Genomic DNA, 22,942 nt, shown 5'->3' with positions numbered 1-22,942 from the left:
AAGATGTGTAGGAGACGGAGGGAGCTCCAAGTCCCAGAGATCCAGGCCCAGAACACAGGGACCCCAAAGAGACCCCAACCAGAAAAGCCCCCGTCCCCCTCGAGAGGCGCGTAGGATCGCCCCGGGGGGCCACAACCAGCAGCCGGCAGAGTCCCGGGACCCAGCGACCCGGGACCCAGGGGCGACCACCCCCACCGGAGACCCAGTAGAGCCCAGGAACCCAGACCCCACCAGGCAGCCACCGGGATCTAACAGGCAGATGCCAAAATCTTAAACCCCCAGACCCGGTTGCCACGACCACTCAGGCAGACCATGGCACCACACTCCACACCAGGTGTGGCAGGGGGAGGGGGGACATAGATGTTTAGCATCAAAAGAAGTCCCAGGAGAGGGGAGGAGTCAAAGGCCCCACCTGACATATACAGTCATACACAAACACAGTCACACACTCCCTCCCTCATGCTCACACATACACACCCTATTCACTCTGGTCCCGGTACTGCTGCACATGGGGTACAACCATCACCGGTTCCCAGAGTTCGACCCTTTCTGCTGGGGTGCTGATGAGCAGGCTCCCCCGCCCAACGCTGAGCACAGCAACCCACCACCCCAGACCCCAACCAGACTGGTAGAATTTCTTAACAGGGTTAGGGTTAGGCTTTTATTAATGCTTTTATACAGGACAGTGGCACCTATAGTGTTTGTTGTAGGGAAACAGAACGCAGATATTGCTGACAATAGTTCTTTATTTGCTACCCATCTTACCCAATTTTGTGCAGAGGACACCTCTATCAAGTAGAGTCTGCTACCTGTGGATACTTATACGTACATTAGTGAAGCTCGGCATATTACCTCACGGCTTGACCATTGTTTCAGCACTGCTGATGGACATGCAGCTCTGGGGAATGTGTGTGTTAAGTACAGTTATGCATTAACTGATCATATACCGCTAGCTTGTATTATAAATGTTGATAGGCTGCCCACATCCGCTGGATATAACACGAAGCTTCTGTTAGCACCGGCTCTGCAAATGTGAGGTAATCACCTCACAATAAAGAGGATTTTATGACCTATCAAGTAAATACTGACAAATATCTAAAACATGTTTACTTACATAGAGAAGCTATTTACTGTAATGGTGTTCACTGTCTAGATGAGGAGCACAAGCGTAGCCTCTGTACTATGTATGATGATATTGTGGCAGCTCTGCTTGAGGGAGGCAAATCTTACCATAAACCGCAAGGATGCAGCAAAAAGCATAACAGACCTGGATGGATGGAGCATGTGGCCTCGTATCATGCAGAGGCTAGTGAAACTTATGGGTCCTAGCCAGTGCTTAATTTGAGCCGGATCTTGCCGGAACAAGATCCAGGAACTGTCTTATTTTGAAAGGACCGTTCCGGCAACTGTCTGCTAGGATCCGGCAACTCACGCAACAAACGTGCTAAACGCAGGATTCGAGTAACAGGCAAGCTAAGGGGATCCCGACTCACCCCAAAGGATGGCACGCTCCCCTGGAAGCACTCAACTTCCACACCCAGGGGGAGCCCGAAAACTATCCTGGTTCTACTGATATTAAATTATCTATGTGGACTCTCCAGGGATTATTATGAGCTGAGAGGCGCAGAGCTCTGAGCTTGTTGACGCGCTCCAGACAGATGCATCCTGAGCACGGCCACAGTAACATTACCAACGTGTCGCCACCTCAAAAACAAAGTTAACACGTGATCGTTCATGTCGGCTCATTCCCTTTTATGCTTTCTGTCTTTCATTTGTGCCTGATGCGTTTCGCTGCTGTGGAGTGGAGCGCATCACCTGTTTTGTCCTGCTTCCCCAGGGCGAGTAGCCCTGTGTGGCGCGCAGCCAGCTGTATCCACAGGAGGGAGGGAGATCTTGGAGGAGCGCAGAGCACATTTTGGGGGAGGGGGGGGGGGGTATTCACAGCATCTATCTGCATTCCTTCCTTCGTGGGGGTTGTTGTTAGCAGCTCAAGGCTGCCTTGGCGTCAGATTCGGATAACAAGACTTTGTTTGGGTCAGGCAGAGATAATTTTCCTCTCTGCCTTGAAGTCTGTAACTGATCATTCAAGTCCTCCAGTGAAGCCAATTTAGGTATTAATCATCCCCACACCGTCCGGTGACCCTCTCTGAGATGACATCCATTTTGCGCACTAATACCGGTAACGCAGCAAGGACATTGTCCAGCTTCAGGGTATATACAGCAATCCTTAAGTAAAATTTACTACTTTTTAATAATTTTTTTTACTACCTTCAGAATTTTTTTAAAACCATCACAACACTAAATTGCAAGTGTTAATCAGCGACCTATTTACACATATTTTAACATATATAACATACAAAAAGAATAGACTTAGAGACTCACTGATGTTGACAATGTATTGCACATATTTATTTTACTTAGAAAATAAGCCAGGCACTTCTTTTCAGCGGTTCAGACAGTTGACCACGAGGCCTGAAATGATGCACAACGGCCACTGAATATGACATCATCATTATGTGACCGGATATGCTAAAGTAGGGCTGCTCGATTATGGCAAAAACAATAATCACGATTATTGTGACTGAAATTGAGATCTCGATTATTTAAGACGATTTATCAAGTTATGTAGATTTTTATTTTTTTATTTTTATTCAGTCATAAAACTGCTCAGGGCACAATCAGGGCAAAAATAAACAAGAAACAAGATGATCACTAAAATAACTCCTGATTCCCAGTATAAAAAGACCAATATACTTATAGCTCATAGTCTATGACCCAAGGGCTGTAGACCTTGGTTTAACTCATGTAAGTCTAACCAGTACAGACCCAAATACCAATATCTTGCAAATACTGACAGCAAGAATTATACAGTGGCATTTATAACAAATACATGCAAATAAATTGATGTTCACAAAATGTTGTATAACATTTATTTAGTCGTGTCAAGGTGCTGTAGGAGAGTGTCCTCAGAGAGATTAGTTATTATTTATCAGCGTGAGGAACTTATTTCTACCTTATTTATAAACTATTTATTTACAAGTCCATCAGTTAATGTAATAAATGTCCCAACCACAGCTGCACCCCCACCCCCCAACCCGGTCTCACAGCAATCAGGGGCAAGCTGCACGTGTGTTTAGCACGACGCACGCGCACATTTAGCCGTTTTTATCGGCTCAGGAGTCCGCAGGTGCGGTGTGTGTGTCTCTCACTCACTCTGGTTACTCCAACATGGAGCCGGCTCCGAGAGCTGTTTCTTTAGCGACTGACACATCACTACATCATTCCCTTTCCTAATGTCCTGAAGAACGGTCCGGAGCGCAGGCGGAGTGTTTAGCTAACCTGCAGGAAATGTCGACGCAGTTATCCAGAAAGTAGCTAAGGGTTACCAGAGATGTTTCTGAGGTGTTCGCTAGGTACTTTTAAGATTTAAAAAGTCAAGAAGGGGGTCTGAAAAGCTGTTAGAAATAGCCTCAAAGTCGCTAAATTGGCAACACTGTGGAGGAGCGCTTCATTTGTAACTCAGGGCAGCGCAAGTGGGAGGAGCAAATAATCGGCTTGTTTTGTTTTTATAATCGTTCAAAACATTTCATTCGGAATATAATTTCTATGTCGATGTTCAGAATACGACATCTGATAGTCTGAAAAAAAAATAATACCTAATTTGGAAAAAATAATACCTCTGAGACCAAATTTAACACTTTTAATGGCCTTAAATTTGACTATTTTTATTTATCACTTTTTAATACTTTTTAAAACCCCGCGGACACCCTGAGCTTACGATTCACCTCGAGTAACGTCCCAGTCTGTGAGGTCACGGCCCGGGCGGTGCTTTCCGTGGGTGCGGGTCGCACTCCAGTCGCTCCCGTCTCCCCAAATTTCCAGAAAACCAGATATCCTCCCACTCCAATCAGAAGAACTCCAGTGATCATCAGGCCAAATATCCACATGTCTTCGACATCCTCAATGGTCAGCTGAGAGAGGCAAACAATCCTCCAGACCTTCCAGGAATCTAGCGCATATCCCGCTGCGTGTGTCCCTTGAGGGCAAGTGGGAGCCCCCTCCTCCGCTCTCATCGTGGAAAAGATCGTATCAATCGCGTTGAATGACCAATTAATTAAATTCATTTCCAAAAATAGGGATTTCCAGAAGAAATGCAGAGAAGCTCTCTGTAGGCAGACAGGACAAAGAGCCTTGGGAAAAAACGATAAGGGAGCAAAAGCAGAGGCGTCTGTTTTCTGCGAGTGCCAGATGAAGGAGTCACGCTTGTGCGTAATCATAGGCGCTTCCTGAGCTGAAGAGGATGTGAGATTCTGGGATTCTCCTCAGACGGCTCCTGGATGTGTCGCCACATTGGAGACAGGAACAAGCGCTATTCAGCCAAAGTTTCATCATCAGGGAACATTTTCTAAGTGACAAGTCTCTCTGAGAGACCGGGTTTGGAAAACACTCGCTTCAGTGGGAGGAATCTTCCTGCATGCGCTCTGGTTCTGCGACGTGCTCCAAGCCCCTCTCCACATCTTCAGCTCGCTGTGGACCTTATGTAGTACACGCTGACAGCGAGCTGCACTGAGCAGTGTCCAGCTCAGATGTTCAGATGGGAATCTTTTCTTGAGTGATTTAGCTACATCTGCGATGTGCGTAGAATAAAGTGTCAGTTTGTCTGCATGCGTCGGGGTAATTCTTTCTGTTCTTTCTCCGTCAAAATAAACGGTCAAATACGGGAACTGTCCGGTCAACACAAGCCCTGCTTTTAACTGTTCTGTTTTCTTGTGAAACTTGTTGCAAAGAGATAAAATTAAACGTGATTAACACCAGAGCCAGGCGCACTGCGCCGTTATCTCCGTCACTGTAAATGAGGGAAAAACAAAATGATCGGATCCTTTTCTGACCTTCCCCACCTACAAAGTTTAATTACAACAATCAAACGTGACAGAGCCTGGATTTGTATTCTGAACAGTCTAAACATGTTTTAAAAAGAAACGTATGACAAAAGTGGCACCTGCTCAGTAAAACCACCAACAGGGTGAAACATATCTAAATATTGTAGCAGAGACGGGCTACAACTTCTGGATCCACTTTATATAAATCGTTTTATTGATTATCGTCTTATGAAAGATAACTTTGACGTACACGAGCGACCGGTACTGGCTGCTGTTACCTTGTGATGGGTTACAGCAGCTCTCTGCTGTGGCTCCCAGTGTTTTCTTTATTGTGGGAAACAGGTAATAAAGGCTCTTTGATGGGAGAAGGTTGCCGACCCCTGAGCTACCCTAAACCCCCCCACACCTCGTTTTTAGCCCAAGTGGTGCAGGACTGCAGCAGCTCCTAGATGTTAGTACTGGGTATGGAATGGAATAGCATTTAAAATACAACTCAAGCAAAAGTGCTGTTCTAATCCACAGAACCACCCAAGATAAAAGGCTTAATTTTCCTGTGTGCGAGTCGTCCGGAACAGTCTTGCAGTTGGTGAAAAGATCAAATATCTTGGACACTTTATCACAGCCAATATGAGCGACGATGATGACAGGCAGTGCTGCAAGCTAAATGTGCAAGCAAACACCACTGCACGGAAATTCAGCTGTTGTTCCACACCTGCTAAAGTGGCAGTATTTAAAGCATACTGCACACCACTATATCTGTGGTCATTCTATAAAAGTCTAGCTTGCACTGGCTAAAGCGCCTCATGGTTTTTATCTTGAGAGGCGCTATAGAAACGATACTTTCTTCTTCTTCTAAAAGTGGCATACAATGACACAATGAGAATCCTCCTCAAAATTCCCAGGGGAGGCAGTGCTAGTCAAATGTTTGTTTCTGTGAGAGTGTGCACATTTAAGGCACTTCTAAGAAGTTTAATGTTCAAGTTTATGGCTGGAAGAATCTTTCAATACTATTATAGCTAGAGCAGAGGACAATAATCGAATAATCGATGCATGGAGATGCGGACATAAACGATTCTGCATCGTAGAAGAGTACGCCATAATCGACTAAAGTGGAATATAGTTTTGTGTTTTTAATGGCGGCACCAGCGCTGCATCCAAATCTGTCAGAGTGACTTTCCTCCACATTTCCTGGGTAGGAAGCTTTGGCCCTTTGGTACTGCAGGGCTGAGCGCTGGAGTTGTAACCTGAGACTGAACCAGAACTGAATCAGTCCCACCGGTTCTGTTGGATTTGGGCCGTAAATTATGTTAATTGAGCGGGTTGTCATGCGGCGCGCTCCGCTCGCTCGATCAGAGAGAGAGAGAGAGAAAGAGAGAGACAGAGAGGGAGAGAGAGAGAGAGAGAGAGAGAGAGAGAGAGAGAGAGAGAGAGAGAGAGAGAGAGTCTGCTCACACAAGAGAGAGATCAGAGGACGCTCCTCCAAACCGATGCTCCAAACACGCGTTATTATTTCATAATTTCATTATTATTTCTGCTGGAAGCGCTCAGTCAGACCGAGTGTTGTGATGTTGGGAGATCCGGTCTTGGGGAGGGGGCGGGGTGAGTGACGGCGGCTGCAGCGTGATCGTCTGTCTTTTATTTAGGGACACGGAGAAGTTACAATGAGAGAGATATAGAAGATAGAAGTTCTTGTTCCACTTAATTATTTTGTGTCATGAAGATAAACTGATGTTAAATTCAGCTGAAAGAGAAGCTGGGAGGAAGCTTTGGTTCATTTTAGGTTACAGGAGGTCTTCTCTCCTATCTGCTCCTCCAGACAGCATGGACATGAGGGTCACATGGACATGAGGGTTACAGGGTGAGGGTCCCACAGGACAGGTAAAGCTTGGTTTATGCTTGACGCATTCACTTTCCGCGCGGTGATGCGGCTCGCGGATGGAACGCGCTTCACAACTCGTGCGGCTCGTCTCTGCGGTGAGCCAATATTCTCCCAAACTGAACGTGGCAGCATGGAGCTCTACGGAAAGAATCCAACACTACACCATAGTAGAAGTAGAAATGACTGTTTACAACATGGCATTTCAGCATTTTTAACAGCGTTCTCGTCTTTTCCGACAGTGCGAGCTATTTCTCTCCAAGAATTATTAACAACATGTTGATCACGGTGATCTTTGAGAGCTGAATCATACAAATGTCTGTATTTACCAACCTCTGCCGTGCCGGTCCGCCATGTTTTTCCACGTCCGACCGTCCGCGTGGTTAGAAATTTTCCGAGGTGCGCGTTGCGGAAATCTTGGGCCGTGCGGAGACGCGGTGGAGGGGCGTGGTTGTTAAAGGAGACATAACATGAAAAACACACTTTTTTATCCATTAACACGGTGTGTTTCACATTTTAAGTGTCTAAGTGAGCAAAAAGGCTTATATTATTCACTGGAGTTGCTATTTAGATATTTAATAATTAAGTTTTGGGCATATTTGTCCACCCGTTCAGTTTTTACATTATCTATGACATCAGTAATTAATTTAGTGAGGATAACTACCAAATATGGTAATGGCCCTCGGCTAAACACAGAGCCAATCCGCCATTTTTTCTTCTCGCTAAGATTTTTTGTAGTCCTATTGGAAAAATGCAGAATGTCTGGTTATTGTATCCACACACAGCTCAAAACTGTTCCTCGTTTTAAGGAAGGGTGGTGTGGCAGTATTTAAACCCAGGAGCTGATGACACTACTGCTAAAAAACACAGAAGAAAAAGTAGTGTGTGTGTTTGTGTTTGTGTGTGTGTGCGCGCGCTAGTGGTTCGTTCGTTCCTGTCTCCAGGCTAGTGGCTAAGTACTGAGGGCTTCATCTATCTAAAAGGAGTCATTTCCATCTGAATGTGGCAGCACCAGGACACAGCAGCAGAGCGGTAAGCTTCATATGACTCTAAAATGTCGACAAACTTTACTTTAGATTTACGGGCATTAGCAGCACTAAAGCGTTAGCATCCGGCTTGCTATCGCTAGCACAGTATGCTAGTAAAGTTAGCACCCAGATTAATGTGGATTTGGCTGATTTTCGTGGAATAAAACGTGATTTCTGATCAACGCCTTCTTTTACACCAGATGATAACCTCCCACTGATTGTAGCAGCAGAGAGCCTGTGTGTTATTCTACGTGAGTGTGATGTGATGTTAGCATCCAGTAAATAAAGTCCCATATCAGCTAAAATGCAGCGTGACAAAGTCATTAAAGTGCGTCAACACAGTGGATTTAATAGAGTAGTAAGTCTGTCTGCACTGCTCTCTAATGAGCTTCCTTTCATAAGGAATCATTTGTATAATTTTAGTGTCACTATTTTATTACATTTGTAAGAATATGAAGTCACTGCAGCAAAGTGAACTTGTGAACAAACACAAACGTGACTATAAACATGAAAGCTAAAGAAACAACTTTCCTAAAGCTGCTTGTAAACAAAATATGTCATTAAAGTTATTGTCTATCATTGCAGAATATGGCGATGACATCATGGAACTGGTCTTTGGAAAAGTTTTCCCTGAACCAACTCCATTTCTAGATGAGGTAGAGAAGATCTGCATCTCACCAACTCTCTGGTCTCAGAGACAACGGAGGTCTCCCACTGTTGTCCAGGACCAGTTTGAAGCCCACATACTGCCCCTCCCTCATCATCAGGAAACATCAATCCGTATCCTGAGGACAACAGAAGACGGCAGGAGGACAGGAACTCTGAGACCTAGACACCACCAGCACCGAGACACAAAGCACCTGTGTGCACAACGCCTGTTTAACTACTAAAGCCTGTTTATTATATTGTTCTACTTATTTGCTGTGAGGTTAATACTTAGAAAATTTGTATATTAATGTAAACAATTAAAAAAATCACTGATTGTATGTTTTCTTTTAGATGTAATGGTCCAAACTCAGCCTTGTAGACATTTATTGCATCCTGTAGGTAAATACACAGAACAGGCTCAGGTCCAGGATGACCCAGCATGCTCTTCTTCCATTCTGGCTGTTAGGGGTTGTATCAATAACTCAATGCCTACTGATGTTTCCACCTAACGGTATTTATTTAGAATGCAGGTCAGATTTAACTATATTTGTTAGCAAAGCAGACTGATCCTGGGAATTTCACTGCAGCACTGATGTCCACCTCTCTGTACACATTAGAGAGAATTACCACTTTACAGCTAAACACATTTAATAAAGATATAGGCTACGCATTGCAGACAATAAAAACAAAGTTGTAAGCATTAGAATTATAATGATCACATTAAAGAACATTTGGAGGAATGTTCTTTATTTTTGACTCGAATCTCAACTCTTTAAATTAAAATGTAACTGATTTTTATCCATTTTCAGCCATTAAGACACCCAATATTAAATAAGACTACTTATAAAATTATTTATAATTATATGTATGTATATATATAGATAGAGATCTTAATAAAATGTATTCTTTTAATGGTGTTTTAATGAGCTGTATCATTTTTTAAAACATTTTTTATAGAAATAAATAAGCAAGCAGCATTCCTTGTGTGTGTGTGTGTGTGTGCGCGCGCGCGCACGTGCCTGCTCACTTGTCCCTCCGTCGGCCGTGACGGGTGTGTGTGTGTGCGCGCGTGCACGTGCCTGCTCGCTTGTCCCTCCGTCGGCCGTGACGGGTGTGTGTGTGTGACTACAGACAAATGCATGAGAGAGTTAGCAGCCATGAAACAGCTTGATGAACAACTCTCCCCACATGTTTTAAAAATGCTAATATGCTATGCTAAATCTGCTATGCTAAATAATGATTTCTCTATAGAACTACAAAGTCCGACTGGGGGAGGAGAGTACAGGACTGCACTATGGAGGGGGGCGGAGTTTACAGCTCCTCCTCCAGTTTAAAGAGACAGTACCCCAAAACGGCTCGTTCTCAAGACTCTCCTCAGAACAGGGGTAGATGAGGGTCTGTAGAGCAACAATAATGAGGAAATCAGACCAAAGAACTGCAGTTCCACTGTATTTAGACCCCAACTGAAGGATTTAGATGTAAAAAGGAATAACTTAAAAGCATGTTATGTCTCCTTTAAAATGACGCAAAATGACGCAACTTTTCCGCGCAGAGCCGTGCGGACCTCGCGGACGCGTCAAGCATAAACCAACCTTTAGTGGAAAGGTTAGTAGTTAGGTGGTTAGTGAAGGAGATCCATCAGCTGGGTAATTTAATCCTAATCCAGCCCATAGCCTTCTGCTGGTGTTATCAGGAAGAATAAAACACACATCTTAAATATGATTGGAAGTGTGGAATTTGTTTTATGTTTTATTATTTTCTGCATCAAACAGAACTTGATTCATTCTCCAACATTTCAGAAACGAACCGCTGGGTTCAAATAAAATAACAAAGTCAAACATTTCATTTGGTGTTATTTCTGACATCCTTCAACTGTGGCATAAATATCTGACTCTAGAGCTGCTCAGAGACATTAAACACTCATATATGAACCCATTATGTGTTTTATTATTACATTATGTGTCCTGTAGGTTTTCAGTACTTTTTTAGACTTAGTGAGTTTTTGCAAAGCGTGTTTTTCTCAGCCTGAGGCGTGGTGTTGAACCAGGAAACAGATGTTTTACTTTGTTAAATCTTCTTAAATGTTTAAATGTTTTGTCCTAACCTGTTGTGGATGGAGAACTCTTGAGGGATGGCAGGTTGTGTCACTTTAAGTTTTTGATAAAAATAAATAAATAAATACATAAATAAAAAGCAATTATCTGACATCTTCTATTTATCGATGAAAACAAATCAACGTGAAATAATCGTGATGCATCGGGATATCGAATCGAATTGAATCGTTGACCCAATAATCGTAATCCAATTGAATCGGGAGACAAGTGAAGATTCACACCTCTAACTATAGCTGCACTCTCAAACCCCACTGTGAGCTGCTCTCGTTATGTCTAGGCTGAGAATGCACTGGCTAAAACGTTCAGGTATATTTATCTTAACTAGTTAGTTTTGTTGTCCCTTACTCCCGCTGCAGTTACAGGTCCTTCTCCACAAATTAGCATAATAAAGTTCATTATTGTCTGTAATGTACTGATAAACGTTAGACTTTCATATATATTAGATTCATTACACACAACTGAAGTAGTTCAAGCCTTTTATTGTTTCTAGTATTGATGATTCTGGCGTACAGCTCATGAAAACCCAAAACTCCTAAAATTCTCCAAAAATTAGCATATTTCATCCGACCAATGAAAGAAAAGTGTTTGAATACAAAAACATCAACCTTCAAATAATTATGTTCAGTTATGCACTCAGTACTTGGTCGGGAATCCTTTAGCAGGAATGACTGCTTCAGTGCGGCGTGGCATGGAGGCGACCAGCCTGTGGCTCTGCTGAGGTGCTATGGAGGCCCAGGATGCTTCGATAGCGGCCTTAAGCTCATCCAGAGTGTTGGGTCTCTCAACTTTCTCTTCACAATATCCCACAGGTTCTCTACGGGGTTCAGGTCAGGAGAGTTGGCAGGCCAGTTGAGCACAGTAATACCATGGTCAGTAAACCATTTAGCAGTGGTGTTGGCGCTGTGAGCAGGTGCCAGGTCGTGCTGAAAAATGAAATCTTCATCTCCATAAAGCTTTTCAGCAGATGGAAGCATGAAGTGCTCCAACATCTCCTGATAGCTAGCTGCATGGACCCTGCCCTTGATAAAACACAGTGGACCAACACCAGCAGCTGACATGGCGCCCCAGACCATCACTGACTGTGGGTACTTGACACTGGACTTCAGGCATGTTGGCATTTCCCTCTGCCCAGTCTTCCTCCAGACTCTGGCACCTTGGTTTCTGAATGACGTGCAAAATTTGCTTTCATCTGAAAAAAGTACTTTGGACCACTGAGCACCAGTCCAGTGCTGCTTCTCTGTAGCCCAGGTCAGGCGCTTCTGCTGCTGTTTCTGGTTCAAAAGTGGCTTGACCTGGGGAATGCGGCACCTGTAGCCCATTTCCTGCACACGCCTGTACACGGTGGCTCTGGATGTTTCTACTCCAGACTCAGTCCACTGCTTCTGCAGGTCCCCCAAGGTCTGGAATCGGTCTTTCTCCACAATCTTCCTCAGGGTCCGGTCACCTCTTCTGGCTGTGCAGCGTTTTCTGCCACACTTGTTCCTTCCCACAGACTTCCCACTGAGGTGCCTTGATACAGCACTCTGGGAACAGCCTATTCGTTCAGAAATGTCTTTCTGTGTCTTAGCCTCTTGCTTGAGGGTGTCAATGATGGCCTTCTGGACAGCAGTCAGGTCGGCAGTCTTACCCATGACTGTGGTTTTGAGTAATGAACCAGGCTGGGAGTCTTTAAAAGCCTCAGGAGTCTTTTGCAGGTGTTTAGAGTTAATTAGTTGATGCAGATGATTAGGTTAATAGCTCGTTTAGAGAACCTTTTCATGATATGCTAATTTTTGGAGAATTTGAGGAGTTTTGGGTTTTCATGAGCTGTACGCCAACATCATCAATAATAGAAACAATAAAAGGCTTGAACTACTTCAGTTGTGTGTAATGAATCTAATATATATGAAAGTCTAATGTTTATCAGTACATTACAGACGATAATGAACTTTATCACAATATGCTAATTTTTTTGAGAAGGACCTGTAATTTTCTATAGGATCTTATTGGTATTCATGTTAATTGGTATTCATTCTTTTCTTTTGTTTTTATTGTATCGTTTCTTTTATCTGATTGTTATTTTCTTTTAAAATGGACTTTAATTCTGGCAATAAACTTATATATATATAATTATATATAGTAATGAGCTGTAGGGGGTTATTGTGAGTGCGGACTAGTGATGGGAATTCTGGCTGTTTTTAGAGAGCCGGTTCTTTTGACTCAGCTCACCAAAAAGAGCCGGCTATTTCGGCTTCCAAGTGGCTCCTCGGATTTTCTGTTGCATAGAGACCACTTATCACTGAGAATAATGCAAAACTATATGTAAAATTATTTACTAATGTAAAAGAATGCTATATATCAAATATTTATCATTTCTATGGATTTATTAACTGAACGCTTTAAGAAATCTCAACTTTCCGACTGCTGTCGCTCATTTTCTGTCTTCGTCACACTCTCGGTGGCCTTTTTCCTCCTCCTCGTTCCCTCTCGTCTCCCTCCGCCCACACGTGCTCTCTGTGTGTCTGAGTCTGCTCCTCCCTCTTCCCCGCCCCTACTGCTCTGTGTGTGGACAGTCTGGATACGCAGTTACACATGTTGACCAATCGCCTGTAGCTTTCACCAAAGCAAGAGGGGAGGGGGGAGACGATGGCTCCCAATGACGAGCCGGCTCCCGTCGTTCACTTCAACGAACCGGCTCTTAGACTGACACGTCACTAGTGCGGACTACTGTTACTGCTGCTTTCTGAGACGGGTGGCTGATAGGGAGCCTAAAGCTTGGTTTATGCTTGACGCGTTCACTTTCCGCGCGGTGAAGCGGCTCGCGGATGGAACGCGCTTCACAACTCGCAGCGTTTATGGTTCATGCGGCTCGTCTCTGCGGTGAGCCAATATTCTCCCAAACTGTAGGGGGCAGCATGGAGCTCTACGGCATACACCCAACACTACACCATAGTAGAAGTAGAAATACTGTTTACAACATGGCATTCCAGCATTTTTTAACAGCGTCCTCGTCTTTTCCGACAGTGCGAGCTATTTCTCTCCAAGAATTATTAACAACATGTTGATCACGGTGATCTCTGAGAGCTGAATCATACAAATGTCTGTGTTTACCAACCTCTGCCATACTAGTTACTGCCAGTCCGTCATGTTTTTCCGCGTCCGACCGTCCGCGTGGTTAGAAAATTTCCTAAGTGCGCGGTGCGGAAAGTTTGGGCCGTGCGGAGGAGCGGTGGAGGGACATGGTTGTTAAAATGACGCAATTTCACCGCCCGGAGCCGTACGAACCTCGCGGACGCGTCAAGCGTAAACCAACCTTAAGTCTGCGTCAGCCTGAAGAAGCCGGCAGCCGTCGGCGAAACTGTAGCTACTAACAGGTAAACAAAACTGTTTCTGTGTTTAAAAAAGAACAAAAGCATGGCTTCTCCCTTTCCAGTCGGATCACGGGTCCCTGAACGCGGCTAAAAACGATATTTTTAACCTGCTCTGCCTCTCGCCCTGGATCACACTGCTGTACTGCTATTTAAATGAAAAGTAATGATGGTGTTTCGACCACGCCACTCACGCACGTTGAGATTTATCAGCTTGTAAAAGTTCGTAATTAGCATGACTACAAATCAGAAATCGGCACGTCGCATATGTGACGTCACCACATAAGCTCCTCCCCCTAGCGTAGCTGCTACTCACCACATGACCAGATTTATGGTGGTTCTTCCCTCCTGTGGGAAGTTTGCTGACCTTACAGCCTTTTCCCTCAGTTTCCTCCGTGTCTGGTTTGATGATGTCACCACATAAGCTCCTCCCCCCTAACGTAGCTGCTACTCACCACATGACCAGATTTATGGTGGTTCTTTCCTCCTGTGGGAAGTTTGCTGACCTTACAGCCTTTTCCCTCAGTTTCCTCCGTGTCTGGTTCGATGATGTCACTTTGGTGAAGCGCCTTTGTGGTCCTGGACTTATTTTCTCACTAAACTAGCGTTCCCTTGGTATCAAAGTGTGTCTTTAAAATTCACAGACATTATGTGTGAAATGCATGGCACAAACAAGCGGAGCTAGAAAATAAGAGTTTTCAGCCCCGTTGACTTACATTCATTTTCTCGTTCTTCCGGGGACCCAGGTCTGGAAGTAGATGGGCGGGGCTTAGACTCCCCAGGGTGAAAGTGAAACTGCAGTGAGATGCGACCTTATTTCAGCTGTTTGTTGGTCTCACAAACCACTGTTGGGGCAACATGACGTTTTGGTTCTGCACAAATGTTACAGTAATAAGGGTTAGGGTTGTTATCTCTCGTTTGTAGAACAGCTGCTGAAGGCTTCCGGCCTGCAGATCATCTAAATGCTCAGAGGGAGGGCTGCTGCAGATCAGAGACCGCGTCACGGACTCATGCACACGCTCAGACCGTCTGCAGTTTGTGGTTTCAGGACGTTTATTTTATTTTGACAGCTTGAGCGGAGGCAGGTCGGTCCTCATGTCCGAGGATTATATGGTTTTTGTCGGACAATCTAACAGCAGGTCGTTAATGTACGACTGTTTCAAGCAGGAGTTTTGAAAAGTTGCACTTCAAAGTCCACAAAGAGTTATTACAGTAAATCCCGTTCTGCTGCTGGACACACACACACACACACACACACACACGCTCTCTCTGCCACTCACTGCAGGGTTTCCGCCAGCAGGCCGCCGGTCTAAGCGCTGCCCCCCCCCCACCCCCCCGCGCTGCCTCAGTAACACAGGGGAAAACCCCGGATGTCTAAAGTAGTTGACAGCAGATCCTGGGTCAGTCAGGAGCGCTACAAATATCACAGCTTTGACGATCACCTGATCACATTGGATGAAACGGCACCTTATGTCTAAAATCGATGGACGGTTCAGCCCAACAAACAGGTTCTGGTGGGACCACCTGAGGACTGCAGACTTACGGGGGTCTCTTGGGGGCGTTGGGGTCTTTCCTCTTACGGCCTCTCTTCCCAAAGCCTTTAGGGGGAACGTAGTCGCTCATCTCACGGTTGTAGCGCACCTTGTCGGCCTTGGCCATGTCCTCAAAACGCTTCTTCTCAGTGGGGGACAAGGCCTGGACACACAGAGACACGGTGAGACCAGGAGGACAAACAGCTCCTATGTAAACAACAACAAATAATAATAATGTTTTGATGAGGAGCACCCCCTGGTGGACTAAGCTGTCCTTCAGACACGATGTTTCAGCTAAAATGGTTCACAGAGCATCACTTAGTCCACATGGCTCTTTAATGTAGCAGAGATGACCTGGTTAGACTTTTCACCGCTGTAATTAACCCACCAGTAACAAAAGACCACGGTGCACCTGGCTCAGACAACAGAAGGGAATTGGAACGACTGGAGAAGGCCTGAACTCACACACCCAGGGGAGCCCAAAAACGAGCTCGTTTCTAATGCATTACTGGGGCAGCAGCGTCAGCTGCAGGGACCTGAAAAGGCTCCACAGCCTGATAAAAAGGCTGGTTCTGTTCTGGGGACGACTGGAACCGCTGGAGGAGATCATCAAGAGAATGATGGACAACCCTGAGCGTTCTCTTCACAAGACTGTCCGACAACGGAAGAGTGTCTTCAGTCAGAGGCTTCTTCAGTTTGGCTGCAACACTGACCGCTACTGGAGATCCTTCCTGCCGACAGCCATTGTAGTATTGTATTAATATTTATTAATACTGTAATAAAGTCTTTTTGAATTGCATTTATGGACTCAGCCTAGCGGGACCTCTTCTGAGCGGAGAAGATGCAGAGCTGCGTCCTGCTCAGAACACACATGTTCATGTCTGCTCATACTCTGGTTCTTCCGTCATGTCTGACACGCTCGGCCTCAGCTGAGCTCATCACCCCTGAGACTTCACTGGTGTGATTAGGGAATACTGGTTTATCCCCACTGACTTGCATTCAGTGTCCCTTCTTGTGGGGACCCCTGGTCCAGAAGTAGACGGGTGTGGCTTAGGCTCCCTGTAAACATCTGCTTGACGGGAGGGGGAGAAACGTTCATTTGCATAGAGCCAAATCACAACAAGAGTGGTCTCTAGGCCCTTCAGCTCCATCGTCTGTGTCGAACAGATCCAGTGTGTACTCTTGTTTCTTATAGTTTATCGGTCTAACAGAGACGATGGAACACCCATGGGACTGTGTCATCAGCAAGGACACGGGCCACAGCGCCCTCTGCTGCCCGTGGATAAAAGGAAGTGATGCCACCATCACTGGTGACGGCTGGAGCTACTGGCTGTAACATGTCAGGTAAACAACTTTTACTAAACTGGGTTAGGAAACAAAGACTGGATTACGGACAAAAACACACAAAAAGGTTTCGCTGAGGTTCTACATCTTCATGCAGAGTAGGGCTGTCGCGGTAACCGCAAAAATGAACTATCACAATATGAAGAAGCCCACCGCGCTGCATCATGCGCCACCGCGATTACTGAACTTGGTTCAACTCAATGATGCATGTTGAGAAGGATGGCTGCACTGGTATCAAAACGAAACGTTACTTCGCTCCTTTGGGAGCACTTTGGTTTTCAGTACGTCAGCTGCTGCGCAGCCAGAGTCCTTGGCCAAGACAGAGCTGCCACCAGCGGCAAAAATAAATAAATAAATGCTCGGAGACCTGCTGAAGTCCCGGACAAGCACTGCTTCTGCAGCCGTCCCGAAGAGAGTTTGAGCCGAGCTGGAGCTCACTCGCTACCTGCAGGAGGAATGCATCCACCCTAAAGAACCCCCCTGACACGGTGGAGCAACAACCGGGAGAGATTCCTTTTGCTCGCCAGTCGCACGCAGGTACGTGTGTGTTAGTGCAACGAGCGCACCATCTGAGAGGGTTTTCAGTGTTGCTGGAAATGTTGCCCCCCTCTCAGATCCTCTCTCAAACCGTAGTTAACATGCTGGTTTTCCTTGTGGGTAACAAGGACGTGACCGAGCTATAAATCACCGTCATTCATGTGTATGAAAGTGAAATGATAGTGCAACCGCCCCCCGGCACGCGCGCGCCCGGTACATGTCATTTTTTTATGCTTGATTTTAAACAACTAAACAAAATGGGAACTTGTTTCTTATTTGTTAGATGCTGCAGCCAAATTTGCATTTAAAAGTTTAACCTTCTCCTGAATTTTGTTGTTTTTAAGTTCAGTCGGACTCCGACTGTCGGAGAAACAAACGTTACTGCGATCTGTGTTGTTACTGCCCTTTGATCTGCATTCAGTAAAATGTTATAAAAGCAGGCACGGCAATTTTTAACCTTTTTTAAATGTGTAAACATTATGTTTAGATAGTACTGCAATAAAAAAAAGAAGTGCTGCAATAATATCACACACCACAATATTAAGCCACCCTGAATCACCGCAGGAGGAATTCCTCAACCGCGACAGCCCTAATGCAGAGTCTGGCCAGCAGCGTTACAGCTTCACATTAACATTCCCACAAGAACAGCAGCAAGCCGTGACCAGCTGGGTCCTCAGGTCAGGTGACTTTCAGGTTTTCTCTCATTACATGAAACAAGAGCGGTGCGTCAGAAGCATCCACGAGTCTGACTGATGCTCAGGGCTGATAAAGCTGGAGACTGGTGGCTTAATATCAGTAAATAAAGAGTTTATGCTCCCATCCTGCTGCGCTACTGGACACCTGTCCCCCACCATGCTCCCATCCTGCTGCGCTACTGGACACCTGTCCCCCACCATGCTCCCATCCTGCTGCGCTACTGGACACCTGTCCCCCACCATGCTCCCATCCAGCTGCGCTACTGGACACCTGTCCCCCACCATGCTCCCATCCAGCTGCGCTACTGGACACCTGTCCCCCACCATGCTCCCATCCTGCTGCGCTACTGGACACCTGTCCCCCACCATGCTCCCATCCTGCTGCGCTACTGGACACCTGTCCCCCACCATGTCTCCATCCAGCTGCGCTACTGGACACCTGTCCCCCACCATGTCCCCATCCAGCTGCGCTACTGGACACCTGTCCCCCACCATGTCCCCATCCAGCTGCGCTACTGGACACCTGTCCCCCACCATGTCCCCATCCAGCTGCGCTACTGGACACCTGTCCCCCACCATGTCCCCATCCAGCTGCGCTACTGGACACCTGTCCCCCACCATGTCCCCATCCAGCTGCGCTACTGGACACCTGTCCCCCACCATGTCCCCATCCAGCTGCGCTACTGGACACCTGTCCCCCACCATGCTCCCATCCAGCTGCGCTACTGGACACCTGTCCCCCACCATGCTCCCATCCAGCTGTGCTACTGGACACCTGTCCCCCACCATGTCCCCATCCAGCTGTGCTACTGGACCCCTGTCCCCCACCATGTCCCCATCCAGCTGCGCTACTGGACACCTGTCCCCCACCATGTCCCCATCCAGCTGTGCTACTGGACACCTGTCCCCCACCATGTCCCCATCCTGCTGTGCTACTGGACACCTGTCCCCCACCATGTCCCCATCCAGCTGCGCTACTGGACACCTGTCCCCCACCATGTCCCCATCCAGCTGCGCTACTGGACACCTGTCCCCCACCATGTCCCCATCCAGCTGCGCTACTGGACACCTGTCCCCCACCATGCTCCCATCCTGCTGCGCTACTGGACACCTGTCCCCCACCATGCTCCCATCCTGCTGCGCTACTGGACACCTGTCCCCCACCATGCTCCCATCCTGCTGCGCTACTGGACACCTGTCCCCCACCATGTCTCCATCCAGCTGCGCTACTGGACACCTGTCCCCCACCATGTCCCCATCCAGCTGCGCTACTGGACACCTGTCCCCCACCATGTCCCCATCCAGCTGCGCTACTGGACACCTGTCCCCCACCATGTCCCCATCCAGCTGCGCTACTGGACACCTGTCCCCCACCATGTCCCCATCCAGCTGCGCTACTGGACACCTGTCCCCCACCATGTCCCCATCCAGCTGCGCTACTGGACACCTGTCCCCCACCATGTCCCCATCCAGCTGCGCTACTGGACACCTGTCCCCCACCATGCTCCCATCCAGCTGCGCTACTGGACACCTGTCCCCCACCATGCTCCCATCCAGCTGTGCTACTGGACACCTGTCCCCCACCATGTCCCCATCCAGCTGTGCTACTGGACCCCTGTCCCCCACCATGTCCCCATCCAGCTGCGCTACTGGACACCTGTCCCCCACCATGTCCCCATCCAGCTGTGCTACTGGACACCTGTCCCCCACCATGTCCCCATCCTGCTGTGCTACTGGACACCTGTCCCCCACCATGTCCCCATCCAGCTGCGCTACTGGACACCTGTCCCCCACCATGTCCCCATCCAGCTGCGCTACTGGACACCTGTCCCCCACCATGTCCCCATCCAGCTGCGCTACTGGACACCTGTCCCCCACCATGTCCCCATCCAGCTGTGCTACTGGACACCTGTCCCCCACCATGTCCCCATCCTGCTGTGCTACTGGACACCTGTCCCCCACCATGTCCCCATCCAGCTGCGCTACTGGACACCTGTCCCCCACCATGTCCCCATCCAGCAGCGCTACTGGACACCTGTCCCCCACCATGTCCCCATCCTGCTGTGCTACTGGACACCTGTCCCCCACCATGTCCCCATCCAGCTGCGCTACTGGACACCTGTCCCCCACCATGTCCCCATCCAGCTGTGCTACTGGACACCTGTCCCCCACCATGTCCCCATCCTGCTGTGCTACTGGACACCTGTCCCCCACCATGTCCCCATCCAGCTGCGCTACTGGACACCTGTCCCCCACCATGTCCCCATCCAGCAGCGCTACTGGACACCTGTCCCCCACCATGTCCCCATCCTGCTGTGCTACTGGACACCTGTCCCCCACCATGTCCCCATCCAGCTGCGCTACTGGACACCTGTCCCCCACCATGTCCCCATCCAGCTGCGCTACTGGACACCTGTCCCCCACCATGTCCCCATCCAGCAGCGCTACTGGACACCTGTCCCCCACCATGTCCCCATCCTGCTGTGCTACTGGACACCTGTCCCCCACCATGTCCCCATCCTGCTGTGCTACTGGACACCTGTTCCCCACCATGCTCCCATCCACCAGCTCACCTTCCACCTCTCAGAACATTTCTTGGAGAACTCAGCGAAGTTGACGGACTGTTCTGGGTTCTTCTTCCGGTGCTCCTCTCGACACGTCTGGACGAAGAAGGCGTACGCTGACGTCTTCCCCTTGGGCTTGTTGAGGTCTTTACGCATCATGGTGACGGCCTGAAGAGAGACGAGGACAGGTGGGTCAGAGCCGTGGTTCTGGTTCCACAGACAGTCCCAGTCAGCCAAACTGGAGCCTGACCCAGGTGTGGCTACAGGTTACCTGGGGTGGCTCAGGTGAGCTAAAGTCTGAGTAGAGCGGCTTGTGTCAGGATGAGACCCATGAACACACCTGGAGTCGTACAGGTCATTACTGACATCACACCTGCACAGGTGAGGTTTCTACAGAGTAAGGTGTTTATGACCACTGCCTGGTTCGGTTTTCTACCTCTCTAGTACTGGTTAGTTAACTAGGTAACCAGGTTAATGGAGAATAAAGGATGTTCCTGCTTCTATTATATTCCTAACCCACCTGAGGGTGAAGCAGGCTGACAATTGACCTTTATTATATCTCTTAGCTAGAGCCGGTGTTTTTCTCCTGAAACTGTCCGGTGATGACCCGGATGGCTCTGCGGGCCTCTGGGGTCTCGGGCTCCGGGGGGGCCAGGCCGGGCTGTGGCCCTCTCCCAGGACGCTCCGGCGGGCCTCCGATCCCAGTGGACCCGCCTCCTAGCCTAGCTAGCGTTAGCCTAGCCGCTAACAGGCAGAACAAAGAGCCACCATTTGCTGCTTCCCGCCCTCTGCAGAGGACCGGCCCATCCCCCTCCGCTCCGCCAGCAGAAACCCGGTTAAAACCGGACAGAAAACACCGCGTCACGGTTCAAAAACAAACATTTATTCCATATTTAACCTTAGCTCTGTCATTAACACACACCACCCTGATGCAACGGAAACGCAACACCATTACAGCTGCTGCGCATTTCCAACAACAACAACAGACTATCATCTGGAGCGGACACGGCTAATGCCTGGTATCATACTCCAAAATGGGCGTTTCATGTTTACAACAACACGCTCCGATCCGAGCCCAGTAGAACCAGAACCGGACCCAGATGTGGAGGCTTAGGTCTGCTCCCTCACGGCCGAACTGTTCTAAAGGCCTATTATTCATTTATCCAGTCTTTTGTCTCTGGTTCCATCACGTCAGTCAGAACACAGCCGGTAAATCACAGCCCGGTCGTTTCAGAACTAAACCGGTCCGGTCACCGGAGAACAGCGGAGGTACTCACTCGGTAAGCGGGCCGGCAGGGGTTAGGAGGACCGGGACTAGGTGTCCGGTTTTACTCGGTTGTTGTTGTTGTTAAGGGACAGAAGCTGCGACCGGAGCCGTTAGTTCACTTTCAAACTGGGTCGAGCTGAGTCGAGACCACGCCCCCTGGTAACGCCCCTTTGTGTTTCCTATTCGGGGGTGGAGTCAACGACTGCCTCATTGGGCGGGGCTTCGCTCAGCTCTCCTCTGGATTGGCTCTGAGGACTTCAGAATTTTAAAGACTTCACGCTCTCCAGGGAATAAAGGCTCTTCGTGTCGATCAGGTGTGCGTGGATGTCCGGCCAGTGAAGTTTGGGCCATTGTTTCTCATTAACTTTAGCATCTAGGACAGGATAACTGCAGCCCGACTGTTCGTGACAGAGGAACACACAACACACTGTGTCTGGTTCAGCTCAGTAGAGGCACACGTGACACAAGCGCCACGTGCAGTGCTTCATTTTATTCCCACATAATTGGTTATCATGACAAATACATACATATGTGGCAAAGTGGATAAACGAGGGCCCGAGCGGGATTCGATCCTCAGACTCCCGGGTGAGAGTCATACGCTCTAACCAGTCAGCAAAGGGACATCCCCTTGGCCAAGTAGCCAGGGCGCATGATCAATCAGGACACTGTGACAGGATGCTCACACTGTCACACAGATAAAGGTGTAAGAGGGGTATGGTGACACATACACAGGTGTAAGAGGGTTATGGTGACACATGCACAGGTGTAAGAGGGTTATGGTGACACACACAGGTGTAAGAGGGTTATGGTGACACATGCACAGGTGTAAGAGGGTTATGGTGACACATACACAGGTGTAAGAGGGTTATGGTGACACACACAGGTGTAAGAGGGTTATGGTGACACATACACAGGTGTAAGAGGGTTATGGTGACACATGCACAGGTGTAAGAGGGTTATGGTGACACACACAGGTGTAAGAGGGTTATGGTGACACATGCACAGGTGTAAGAGGGTTATGGTGACACACACAGGTGTAAGAGGGTTATGGTGACACATACACAGGTGTAAGAGGGTTATCGTGACACATATACAGGTGTAAGAGGGTTA

At 47.8% G+C, this 22,942-nt stretch overlaps 1 protein-coding gene across 1 annotated transcript in view; it reads right to left on the bottom strand.

Moving 5' to 3' along the window:
* Positions 1-22,000, bottom strand: part of LOC107395461 (high mobility group protein B2) — a 26,922-nt gene extending 4,922 nt beyond the window's left edge. The window contains exons 1-3 of the mRNA XM_054737649.2: positions 21,843-22,000; positions 20,575-20,733; positions 15,437-15,588 (exon numbers count right to left, since the gene is read on the bottom strand). Of these exons, the coding sequence (XP_054593624.1) occupies positions 15,437-15,588; positions 20,575-20,724 (302 nt within the window). The 5' untranslated portion in view covers positions 20,725-20,733; positions 21,843-22,000. The remainder of the gene's footprint in view (positions 1-15,436; positions 15,589-20,574; positions 20,734-21,842) is intronic.
* Between the last annotated feature and the right edge of the window lie 942 nt (positions 22,001-22,942).

The sequence above is a fragment of the Nothobranchius furzeri genome, chromosome 2 (assembly GCF_043380555.1).
Source record: "Nothobranchius furzeri strain GRZ-AD chromosome 2, NfurGRZ-RIMD1, whole genome shotgun sequence".
Classification (NCBI taxonomy): domain Eukaryota; kingdom Metazoa; phylum Chordata; class Actinopteri; order Cyprinodontiformes; family Nothobranchiidae; genus Nothobranchius; species Nothobranchius furzeri.
The sequence above is the reverse complement of the archived record's forward strand: the minus strand, read 5'-3'. Positions and strand labels throughout refer to the sequence as shown.